Source organism: Phocoena sinus, chromosome 4, assembly GCF_008692025.1.
Source record: "Phocoena sinus isolate mPhoSin1 chromosome 4, mPhoSin1.pri, whole genome shotgun sequence".
NCBI lineage: Eukaryota > Metazoa > Chordata > Mammalia > Artiodactyla > Phocoenidae > Phocoena > Phocoena sinus.
The window spans coordinates 73,529,083-73,542,261 of NC_045766.1; the positions used below are offsets into that span (position 1 = coordinate 73,529,083).

A 13,179-nucleotide genomic window follows, 5' to 3' on the forward strand; every position below is an offset into this window, starting at 1 on the left:
ACGCTTATCTCAAAATGTCCTGATATGGGATGATAAATTATAGGGTCACCCTACTTAGAAGGGACAAGGTAGAATAGAAGAGAGTCCAGCATCCCATGTCAGAATAGCCAAGAATTTCATTTACTTTCCTGTGTAGCATCTTTAGCTTTGCCAGGATACTACCCTGTCTTTTCTTGGGTGCTGATTTTGAACCTTGATATGGTAGGTACATCTTCTTTTCTCCTACATAAATATTTTGTTCTTTTTCTATAAATATAAAAAAAGACTTTGCATATATGGATTTCAGGAAGTCACTCTTGATTCTACTCTTCAAGGTAGTCCTTCTTCACCTTTTAATAATTACCTCTACTCATCTGTCAACATTTTAGTTGGTATAATTTTTTCCAAAAATGTCTGTGGAAAGTCAATTTTTTGTTTTCAACCCTAGATCTCTGTTCCTGTTCCTCTAGCCCAGTGGTTACCCTTTGGCTTCTGCTAGGCAATCTGTTTCCTCTGCTGGCTGGATTTCTTCTGTGCGTATGGCATTAGGAATGGAAAAGTGAATTCTGAAGACATTCCTTTGTGTCATGTTCCTCTGAACAAAGCACAAAATCTGGGCGAGTGCCAGCCTATGCAGATGGCAGAAGTGGCATTCCTGACTTTGGCTTGGAAGTGTTGACCATAATCAGATCTTGAAGCAGAGCTTCACAGCAATCACTCCTCATCAGCAACCCAACAGCCTCAAAGTTTGGAGAAGGAGGAGGAATTCCAAATCACCAAGTCTCTTTATTTTTCAGGATAAATACTCTTCTTGAAGTTTTCCTTTGAAAATGGGATAATAGGTGAAAAATTCATTTATTACATACCTCAGCATTTTCATTAACCTAAAACAATGGGAAAGTTCATCACTGCTGCAATAATTTAAAGAACAGCTAATCATTACAAGGTTATAAGTTGTGGACCCTGTCCTCAAAAGTATAAATTGTCCTTTGACTTACAGAAAATAACTTGAATTGGGATTTCTACATCACTATTATACCTATTTTGAATTTAATGACTGTATATGGTACACCTAAATCATTGTTCTCATTGTTTTTTTTTAAAATTATGTTTTGCTAAATCTTATGATTTAACCATGCTAGCCTTTTCAAACCAGCTGTGTGGCAGTTTCCTGCTGAACCATTAGGTGTTGGTAGTTGTATCTGTACTAATTGATCTTCAGAGAGTAGCTTCCAGTTGTATTCTCCATTAGTTTAATAATGACTTGAAAAACTGGGAAGCAGAGAGAGAAAAATACTCTGCCCTGTGAAAACATTGAAGACATGCAAATAAAAGAAAACCTAATTGTATGTTTTTCAGATAATAGTTATGACAACTGCAATCCAACAAAAATAGAACTTTCCTTTTTGACCAATGAAGATAAAAAGAAATTCTGGTATAGACAGGTATGCAGTTATTTTCAAGTGGGCTTAGGAGTTGTTACAGAAGAATTTGACTATCTGAAAATTATTTTATGTGTAAAAAGAAAAGATATAAGTCGAAACAAGATGGTCTGAATTGTTTATAGCAAAGTGTATGTTTGGTGTAGGGCCTATCCAATAGGGTCTACTTTACCACACAGGGTATGGCTTAGTCCACAGAAGTCAGAAGGTTACCTTTGCTTTAAAAGGAGGTAATGTCTTTTACCTCTTGTATTTGACACTCTTTCTGTCACCCATAGATTCTGGTCCCCAGAAGCAATTCTGCTCTTGTACTAGAGCTGACCAACCCTACTTAGTAAACCCAATTTGAAAATATTTAATGATGAATGATGCCCAGTTTTTCTCTCTAAAGCTAATGAAGTCCTGTGGCATTAGAAACATAGCCCTTGGACATGCATTCATTCATTCACTGGTTGGCCCTTTAATTCAGCATACAGTTATTGAGCACTCAGTTTAAGAAACTGCTAAGTGAACAAACAGCATAATTACTAAGGAGTAATTCCAACTTATTGTTTGGCACTGGAGCCAAACAGCAACTCCAGCATAGAGGAAAGTCACCTTTTTTTAAAAAAATGCGTACATTTAAAATACTTATTTGCCTACAATTTTAAATTGGAGGTATTTGTCATTGTGAAAAGCTGGGGGTCTCTAGCATAGCCAGCCTCAGCTGAAGAAAATCTAATACCAATGGTGTTTCTGCCTACGTTCTGCATACTTTAAATCATGAAAAGTCAGAGAAAAATGTAGAGTATATTTTTAAAGAAAGTTATAAAAATCTAAACTTATATACCCAATGTGATTATGAATCATCCTGCAAAGTTGTACAAAGAATTTCACCAAAAATAATATGGATTCATAATATATTTGAGACTCACAGTGATAGGTTCAATTATATTTTGACTGTTGTGCAGTAATGCCATTTAGGTAGTATTGTTTCTGAGCATGGTGCTTTTTATACTTGAAATATATTTTTGCTTTACTTTTTATTGATATAATTATATTTGCACTAATGACTTTCTGAAGAAAATATTATAGATGACATTTTTTCTATATATATATTTGTTAAGCTTGGAATCTGGTAGCCCAGTGTTTTCTCTGCACAAACGTAGAACCTGGTAAAGTATGGTGTTAAGAAATCTTGAGTTTTTGAGGGTAACTAACAGTGCTGGTGTCTTCCTTCCTCTTCAACAAGTCTTGAAAGTGGTTGATTATCACTGATTCTGCATAGTATACTCAGCGAAGATTTAGAAGGCCACTGATAAAATTCTAAAAAGAAGGATTTTTTAAATCTGAAATTTCAATGCAGAATTAGCAGGCTAGAATTAAGTTTTGAACTGAAGAACTTGAGATGACCTAAATTTCAATATCCTGTGGCAGGTAATGCTCTTTATGTTCACAAAACCAGTTCACTGAGAAAGAGACCATGCAGACTGCAGCCATGGTGGGAGTGAGGTGGGGCAGGGAAGGGGAATGGGGATAGCTGATTTGAGGATAGTAGACTGAAGTCCCTTTCTGACTCAAAAGAGTCAAGTCCTTATAAAAACTGACTACCTCAGTTTTCAGTTCAGACTTAGTTTCATTTTGATAGTATTTTTTTTCAATTTAAATAGTATATCAATTTTATTTTTTTTTTTACATCTCTCTGGCTTTACAATGGTGTGTTAGTTTCTGCTTTATAAAAAAGTGAATCAGTTATACATATGTTCCCATATCTCTTCCCTCTTGGGCCTCCCTCCCTCCCACCCTCCCTATCCCACCCCTCCAGGTGGTCACAAAGCACCGAGCTGATCTTCCTGTGCTATGTGGCTGCTTCCCACTAGCTATCTACCTTACATTTGGTAGTGTATATATGTCCATGCCTCTCTCTCGCTTTGTCACAGCTCACCCTTCCTCCTCCCCCCGCCAATGTCAAAATTAACAAGTGAATTTGTCTCTCAGGTTTTCAAGAACAGAATTTACAGGAAGGAAGCAAAAGCCTTGTCGCTAGACTTGAGCTGATAGCTTTAAAGAAACTGGAAAGCAGTTAGGTAGTCTTAATGTAGATCCCTCTGTATTCTCCTGAAAAACATCCTTTTCCCTTACTTATTTCTTAAGGATACTTATTTTTGTTAAGATCAACTAGGCATTCTAAAAATGTTATAAATTATGCTTAAAATTAGTTTCAGCCTAATATGTTGGTTTAGAGTTTATCAATATTTGAAAGTGAAACATTAATGAAGTTTAAATAGTTTTAGGAAGATACATAAATAAGTATACCAGAGTATTCCATAAAATTTTATCAATATTCTCTTCAGTATTAGAAGACTCACTGATTGAGACCATCTGTAAAATGACTAGATGCTTTCTCAGAATCTTTCCAGCTCTAATATTCTGTGACTAATGTTCATGAATATTCAGAATATTCTAATATTCTGCATGACTAATTCATGCAGAATTGCTAGGTCACTGCTGGCTCTGACCCACCTCCTGGAGTATGCCAGCTTACACACCATGTTCATCACAGTGTCCTGTGCTCAGTGCCTTAGCGCTGTCCTTGTCGTTGGACACTGAATGGTGAGAGAAGAGCCCGTTTCTGCGGGCATTTGAGTAGTCCTGGCAGGAGGAGGTGGACTTCAGTCACAGCCCCACAGACCTGTTTCACAGTTGGCACCAGTCATCCGTGCCATGTCCCTGCAGCCCAAGAGGACTAACATATTTTAATAAAGTCTGTGCTACTCATTCTGAAGAAAGAACTTACCTGAAAGGATGACCTTTTTTTTTTTGATACATTTAGTCAGGGTTGGGGAGGGAGTGGTGAATTATTTTTTTTGTTTACATTTTTAATAAATAAAATAGATTTAAGAACTAATCTTTATTTATGGTATTTAACTTTAAGTGTAATATATTACTTAGAAAAAACACAGCTTTAATAAAAATGGAAACTAATCTGCGTCTTGTCTTTACTTAATTAACAGCATCAATTTTTTTAAACCTGGATGAGGAATACAAACACAGCCATGCACTCTATATGGGGACGATGAGGTGTTTATTATGAAACATAATTCAATTTTTACTTTACGTGGAGTAAAATTGTCCTACTTGAAGAATAGGGACAGGTCTTATGTAAAGCTACAGGGAATAACCCTCCTCAAATAGTTAAGCAGGAAAGACAGCCGACTAAAACAATTCAGGGCAGCCGTCTCTGGCTGAAGATTATTCCTGTCCTATTTGTTCTGTGCTGTGGGGCAGGAGTCTCACCGCAGGACCGCTCTGCACATTCAAGTACCACACTCCATTTGGTAGCGGCAAGTAAATTGTGGCTGTGGAGTGTGGAGCGTGATTCTTCCTCATAAACTGACTGTAGTTTGAGAGAACATACCTGGGGCGTGCCTTCACCATGTGCACTCAGAGCCATCCTGCCCTGTGGCCTGGAGCCAAGCACTGTGAAATGGACTGAGCACAGCTTCTGTGACCTACTTGCTGAGCTGAGATCTTTGTGGGAAATTTTAATGATAATATTTAGATTTTTTAACATTTTAAATATTTCATGTAAGTAGCTAAAACTATGTACAATAAATTACTTCAAGTAGTTGAATAAATTCAATATTATTTGTACGGTATACTGAAGACAAAGTGTCTATGTCTCATACATTACCTGTTTATACTACCTTTTGGTATGTTCATAGAATATATCTTATTTAATAGGCATCAATACATAAACGAGTCTTTTGTCAACAACTCTCTGGTAGATACGTTGAAATGGAGCAGTTTATTTAAGTCAGCTTGTTAGTGTTCTGCCAGAAGTTTGTTCCTTAATATTTGAAATAAACTGGACTTGTTTGGAGTTAGAAGTCCAAATACACCATCTGATGTTCTGGTAGATGACCAATACCATTCTCATTTTTTTTTTCTTTTAATAAATTTATTTATTTATTTTAGGCTGTGTTGGGTTTTCATTGCTGTGCATGGTCTTTCTCTAGTTGCGGCGAGCGGGGGCTACTCTTTGTTGTGGCACATGGGCTTATTGTGGTGACTTCTCTTGTTGCGGACCATGGACTATTAGGCGCGTGGGCTTCAGTAGTTGTGGCACATGGGCTCAATAGTTGTGGCTCGCAAGTTCTAGAGTGCAGGCTCAGTAGTTGTGGCGCATGGGCTTAGTTGCTACGTGGCATGTGTGATCTTCCCAGACCAGGGCTCGAGCCCGTGTCCACTGCATTGGCAGGTGGATTCTTAACCACTGTGCCACCAGGGAAGTCCCCATTCTCATTTTATATGTATAGAAATGTTTTTTTCTGCCTATAGACATTAGTATATCTTAGATTCGATGCCATTTTAACACTCAGTGCCACTAACAATTTTTTCAATTTCAGTAACTCAACTTTCTGACATTGTCTCATTTGAAAATATTCAAATCACAATATCTGAACATCTCCTGTCTCCCCCCTCACCCCACCCCATTAGGTCTCCTAATGACATTTTAAGAAGGCTACAGGTTGACTGAAAGAGATTTCACATGTGCTTACACACATGAGTGCTCATTAGTGTTTACATAGTGAAGACTTTGATATATTTGGTTGAGGGTCTGAAAATTTAATGGAAGTGAGGTAGCTACAGAGAATAGAGCAAATGTCGCGCGCCTCAGCACAGCTTGCCAGACCAGCCCCAGAGCCTTGAATCTTAACAGAGGTCAGATGAAACAGGTTATGCCACTGTTCTAAAATGATTTGGTTAGTTGTAAAGCTTTATGCTTGTTACTAAGTAAATAAAATGTGTAAAATCTGCATTTCTTACAATAGGTTTGACAGAGGAGTAAAGAGGGAGCCTGTAAGTGCTATACAGGTGTTAAATAATCTTTAGGGATAAGCCTCATGGTGATGAAGAGAAAAGTGAAGAAGGGAAATATCTGAGGCAAATCAGTCCTCAGCCTGATTGAGGTGAGTCTGTGGCTTTGCCACTCTGGGATTTTGCCCCAGAACCCCGGCACCAGCAGTGTGCCCCATGCTGGATCTCCATAGATGGGGTTTTTTCCTCCTTTTTTTTTCTAACTTATCCTCTCACAGCTGCCCTCCACCCCAGGCTCTGACCATTCCTCCTCCTGTCTCCCCATTACCATTTCAAAACAGCCCAGTTTTCTGAAGTATATATGCATATCTATTTGGTGGTATTATTAACTGGGGGTGGTGGTGAGGGGGTCTTACCCCTCCATCCAGGATTGATTTGGAGGGAGGGAGCCAGCAGTTCTCACTAATTTATTAATTTGGCAGAAACTCCCCTCCCCCTACAGTTCGCTCCTGCTGTTTTATAATTTTCATACCACCATTCAATTCCAGGTCGGGAATGACAATGCCTGGTGTGGCTGCCATGCACTGTGGCCCAGGAGCATGGTGGTGAAAATAAGCAGACTGGAGTCTATTGAGCTGAGGAACCGCAGCAGTTCAGCTCCAGGGAGGGGAGGCACCGGTCCGGGTGTGGCATTCAGCTGCTAAAAGTAAGCCAAAGGCATAGATCCAGAACTTATTAGTGCCCAGAGGAAGAAACAGATAGTGAAGGTAAGTCTAAATACAAGGGAGAATGAAGGCCTAAGAATTGGGTACTAAGAAATGAGTCAAAGACGAGGGAAACGGAAAGGGCCAGGGGAGCAAGAGTGTGCCTGCAGAATGACCAGACCTTGTAATGCTGGATGGGGAGGGGCTGCCTTTTGTACTTGCCTCCAGGGTGTAAGTGCACTTGAGAGTGCCTTCTGACACTTAGCACAGTGGAGATACTGAATCTAGTGACTGAACACTGAAGAAGTATTTGTTGCGTACTTACTGTGTTCAACGTGTATTTAGCACCAACTGTGGCAGGCACTCTGCTGGGCCATAGGAACACAAGAAACAGACAGATACGGTCTTTGTCCTGGAGTCAGTGAAGGAGGAGGACAATTAAGCGGTTATTTACGGTAAAGTTTAGACTTGAAATTGTTGGGATAATACATATAGCATGCTGATAAGAAAGAGTGGAGAGAACAAAGGCTTAAGGTAAAAGACAGATGCCCAATAAAGTCAAGCTCTGAGAGGTTAGAAGGTGGGAGCAGAGCACGAGGAATGCACTGCACCTTCCACTGTGAGTAGGACATGGAGGGAAGCGGGAGCACGTTTGTTAGGTTTGGTGGCTGAGTTCCCAGTCCTGAAAGGGAAGTCACCATTGTCTGAGGTGAATAGGGTCTGAGATCTGAAGAGCACAGTTGGCCCTGGCCCTCCATATTTGCATAAATTCTATCCCCAGTTGGTTGAATCGCAGATATGGAACTGCAGATGCAGACAGCCTACTGTATTCTGCCATTTTATATAAAGGACTTGAGCCTCCACAGATTGTGGTATCTGCAGGGGATCCTGGAACCAATCCTCCTGCGGATTCTGAGGGATGAATGTATTAAAGGTTTAAGCTTCTGTAAACAGATATGTTTTGGTCACGACTGTTCTGGGTCTATTTTTCCTGGCAGGCAGTGTGTACCTTTTTATTCCATAGATCCAAGTCTAAAAATTTCAAATGATTTTTTCGAATTCTACCTTAATTTACTATTTTCAGTTTTACTCTTTAGGAATGTCAGTTATGTATAAGCTTGTCCTCAATTACTATCACTTTTTCTCTAATCCTTTATTTTTTTTAAATTTTTATTGGGTTATAGTTGATTTACAATGTTGTGTTAGTTTCAGGTGTACAGCAAAGTGAATCAGTCATATATATCCATCCATTCTTTTTCAGATTCTTTTCCCATATAGGTTATTACAGAATATTGAGTAGAGTTCCCTGTGCCATACAGTAGGTCCTTGTTAGTTATCTATTTTATATATAGTAGTGTGTATATGTTAATCCCAATTTCCTAATTTATCACTTCTCCCCATGTTTCCCCTTTGGAAATCAAACGAAAAGTTTGATTTCGAGAGCTGTGAGTCTGTTTCTGTTTTGTAAATAAGTTCATTTGTATCATTTTTTTATTAGATTCCACATATAAGTGATATATTTGTCTTTCTGTCTGACTTACTTCACTTAGTATGATAATCTCTAGGCCCAACCATGTTGCTGCAAGTGGCATTATTTTTTCTTTTTTAGGGTTGAGTAATATTTCATTGTATATATATACCACATCTTTTTTATCCATTCCTCCATCGATGGACATTTAGGTTGCTTCCTTGTCTTGGCTACTGTAAACAGTGCTGCAATGAACATTGGGGTGCATGTATCTTTTCAAATTATAGTTTTCTCCGGGTGTATGCCCAGGAGTGGGATTGCTGAGTAACGTGGCAACTCTATTTTTAGCTTCCTGAGGAACCTCCATATTGTTTTCCATAGTGGCTGCACCAATTTACATTCCCACCAACAGTGTAGGAGCGTTCCCTTTTCTCCAAACCCTCTCTAGCATTTGTTATTTGTAGACTTTTTAATGATGGCCATTATTGAATGATGGCTAGTGTGAAATGGTATCTCATTGTAGTTTCCTTTTTTCTTAAATTACTTTTTTTATTGAGAAAAAATACACCTAACATAAAATTCACCATTTAACCATTTGAAGGTGTTTCTTTAGTAAATTCATGATGTGATGCAACCCTTCATTCCTTATTCTAAACCGTCTCAGACTTTTCAGCTTGTTGCACCTGAACAGGTGCAGTGCTCCTAACACCTAGTGGGCAGGGGCCAGAAATGCTGCTAAAGTCCCAGAAGAGAGAATTATCTGTCTCCCAAAGTGTTGAGGCTGAGAGACCCCACTCTACACCATTAGAGCACCACATCACATCCAAGGAAATAAACAGCCATTCAGTCGTGTCATCCCTACTGGTCTCAAGAATGTCTTTATGGCATTTTTATTTCAGTTCAGAGGCAAGGTTCACATGTTTGGTTGCTAGGTCTTTTTAGCCTCTTTTAATATAGAAGAGTATTCTCTGCCCCATGCTCAGCCTTTTTGTCTGATTATATTTTGTAAGAGTTCAGGCTAGTTTTAGCACTGCATTCTGTTTCCATATTTTATTATTACCTTTTTTTATTGAAGTGTAGTTGATTTACAGTGTTGTGCCAGTCTCTGCTGTACAGCAAAGTGACTCAGTTATACACAGAGACATTCTTTTTAAAAAAATTTAATACAGCAGTTTCTTATTAGTTGTCCATTTTATACATATTAGTGTATACATGTCAATCCCAATTTCCCAATTCATCCCACCACCACCCCCTCACCGCCACTTCCCCCCTTGGTGTCCATACGTTTTTTCTGTACATCTGTGTCTCTATTTCTGCTCTGCAAGCTGGTTCATCTGTACCATTTTTCTAGGTTCCACATATATGCGTTAATATACGATATTTGTATTTCTCTTTCTGACTTACTTCACTCTGTATGACAGTCTCTAGATCCATCCACATCTCTACAAATGACCCAATTTCGTTCCTTTTTATGTCTGAGTAATATTCCATTGTATATATGTGCCACATCTTCTTTATCCATTTGTCTGTCGATGGACATTTAGGTTGCTTCCATGACCTGGCTATTGTAAATAGTGCTGCAGTGAACATTGGGGTGCATATGTCTTTTTGAATTATGGTTTTCTCAGGGTATATGCCCAGTGGTGGGATTGCTGGGTCATATGGTAATTCTATTTTTAGTTTTTTAAGGAACCTCCATACTGTCCTCCATAGTGGCTGTATCAATTTACATTCCCACCAACAGTGCAAAAGGATTCCCTTTTCTCCACACCCTCTTGAGCATTTGTTGTTTGTAGATTTTCTGATGATGCCCATCCTAAGTGGTGTAAGGTGATACCTCATTGTAGTTTTTGATTTGCATTTCTCTAATGATTAGTGATGTTGAGCAGATTTTCATGTGCTCCTTGGCCATTTGTATGTCTTCTTTGGAGAAATGTCTATTTAGGTCTTCTGCCCATTTTTGGATTGGGTTGTTTGTTTTCTTAATATTGAGGTGCATGAGCTGTTTATATATTTTCGAGATTAATCCTTTGTCCACTGATTCGTTTGCAAATATTTTCTCCCATTCTGAGGGTTGTCTTTTCATCTTCTTTGTAGTTTCCTTTGCTTTGCAAAAGCTTTTAAGTTTCATTAGGTCCCATTTGTTTATTTTTGGTTTTATTTCCATTACTCTAGGAGGTGGAACAAAAAAGATCTTGCTGTGATTTATGTCAAAGAGTGTTCCTCCTATGTTTTCCTCTAAGAGTTTTATAGTGTCCAGTCTTACATTTAGGTCTCTAATCCATTTTGAGTTTATTTTTGTGTACGGTGTTAGGGAGTGTTCTCATTTCATTCTTTTACATGTAGCTGTCTGGTTTTCCCATCACCATTTATTGAAGAGACTGTCTTTTCTCCATTGTATTATCCTTGCCTCCTTTGTTGTAGATTAGTTGACCATAGGTGCATGGGTTTCTCTCTGAGCTTTCTATCCTGTTCCATTGATCTATATTTCTGTTTTTGTGCCAGTACCATATTGTCTTGATTACTGTAGCTTTGTAGTATAGTCTGAAGTCAGGGAGTCTGATTCCTCCAGCTCTGTTTTATTCCCTCAAGACTGCTTTGGCTATTCAGGCTCTTTTGTGTCTCCATACAAATTTTATGATTTTTTGTTCTAGTTCTGTAAAATATGCTACAGGTAATTTGATAGGGATTGCATTGAATCTGTAGATTGCTTTGGATACTAGAGTCATTTTCACAATATTGATTCTTCAAATCCAAGAACATGGTATATCTGTCTGTGTCATCTTTAATTTCTTTCATTAGTGTCTTATAGTTTTCTGAATACAGGTCTTTTGTCTCCTTGGGTAGGTTTATTCCTAGGTATTTTATTCTTTCTGTTGCAGTGGTGAATGGGATTGTTTCTTTAATTTCTCTTTCTGATCTTTCGTTGTTAGTGTATAGGAATGCAAGAGATTTCTGTGCATTAATCTTGTATCCTTCTACTCTGCCAAATTCATTGATTAGCTCTAGTAGTTTTCTGTTGGCATCTTTAGGATTCTCTATGTATAGTAGCATGTCACCTACAAACAGTGACAGTTTTACTTCTTCTTTTCCAATTTGTATTCCTCTTATTTCTTTTTCTTCTCTGATTGCCGTGGCTAGGATGAGAGTGGACATCCTTGTCTTGTTCCTGCTCTTAGAGGAAATACTTTCAGTTTTTCACCATTGAGAATGATGTTTGCTGTGGGTTTGTCGTATATGGCCTTTATTATGTTGAGGTAGCTTCCCTCTATGCCCATTTTCTGGAGAGTTTTTTATCATAAACGGGTGTTGAATTTTGTCGAAAGCTTTTTCTGCATCTATTGAGATGATCATATGGTTTTTATTCTTTAGTTTGTTAAAATGGTGTATCACATTGATTGATTTGCATATATTGAAGAATCCTTGCATCCCTGGGATAAATCCCACCTGGTCATGGTGTATGATCCTTTTAATGTGTTGTTGGATTCTATTTGCTAGTATTTTGTTGAGGATCTTTGCATCTATATTCATCAGTGATATTGGTCTGTAATTTTCTTTTTTGTAGTATCTTTGTCTGGTTTCGGTATCAGGGTGATGATGGCCTCATAGAATGAGTTTGGGAGCGTTCCTTCCTCAGCAATTTTTTGGAAGAGTTTGAGAAGGATGGGTATTAGCTCTTCTCTAAATGTTTGATAGAATTCACCTGTGAAGCCATCTGGTCCTGGACTTTTGTTTGTTGGAAGATTTTAAATCACAGTCTCAATTTCATTACTTGTGATTGGTCTGTTCATATTATCTGTTTCTTCCTGGTTCAGTCTTGGAAGGTTATACCTTTCTAAGAATTTGTCCATTTCTTCCTGATTGTGCATTTTATTGGCATAGAGTTGCTTGTAGTAGTCTGTTATGATGCTTTGTATTTCTGTGGTGTCCACTGTAACTTCTCCTTTTTCATTTCTAATTTTATTGATTCGAGTCCTCTCCCTCTTTTTCTTGACGAGTCTGGCTAGAGGTTTATCAATTTTATCTTCTCAAAGAACTACCTTTTTGTTTTATTGATCTTTGCTATTGTTTTCTTTGTTTCTATTTCATTTATTTCTGCTCTGATGTTTATGATTTCTTTCCTTCTGCTAACTTTGGGTTTTGTTTGTTCTTTCTCTAGTTCCTTTAGGTGTAAGGTTAGATTATTTATTTGAGATTTTTCTTGTTTCTTGAGGTAGGCTTGTATTGCTATAAACTTCCTTCTTAGAACTGCTTTTGCTGCATTCCATACGTTTTGGATCATTGTGTTTTCATTGTCATTTGTCTCTAGGTATTTTTTGATTTCCTCTTTGATTTATTCAGTGATCTCTTGGTTATTTAGTAACGTATTGTTTAGCCTCCATGTGTTTGTGTTTTTAATGGTTTTTTTCCCTGTAATTGATTTCTAATCTCATAGTGTTGTTGTCAGAAAAGATGCTTGATATGATTTCAGTTTTCTTAAATTCACCAAGGCTTGATTTGTGACCCAAGGTGTGATCTATCCTGGAGAATGTTCTGTGTGCACTTGAGAAGAAAGTGTAATCTGCTGTTTTTGGATGGAATGTACTATAAATATCAATTAAATCTCTCTGGTCTATTGTGTCATTTACAGCTTGTGTTTCCTTATTAATTTTCTGTGTGGATGATCTGTCCATTGGTGTAAGTGAAGTGTTAATGTCCCCCACTATTATTGTGTTACTGTTGATTTCCTCTTTTATAGCTGTTAGCAGTTCCCTTATGTATTGAGGTGCTCCTACGTTGGGTGCAT

General features: G+C 38.0%; 1 protein-coding gene across 1 annotated transcript in view; it reads left to right on the forward strand.

Annotated features, from left to right (window-relative positions):
- LMLN (leishmanolysin like peptidase) overlaps positions 1–2,616 on the forward strand; it is an 88,890-nt gene extending 86,274 nt beyond the window's left edge. Inside the window, exon 17 of the mRNA XM_032631312.1 lies at positions 428–2,616. Coding sequence (XP_032487203.1) covers positions 428–528 — 101 coding nt within the window. The 3' untranslated portion in view covers positions 529–2,616. The remainder of the gene's footprint in view (positions 1–427) is intronic.
- The last annotated feature ends 10,563 nt before the right edge of the window (positions 2,617–13,179 follow it).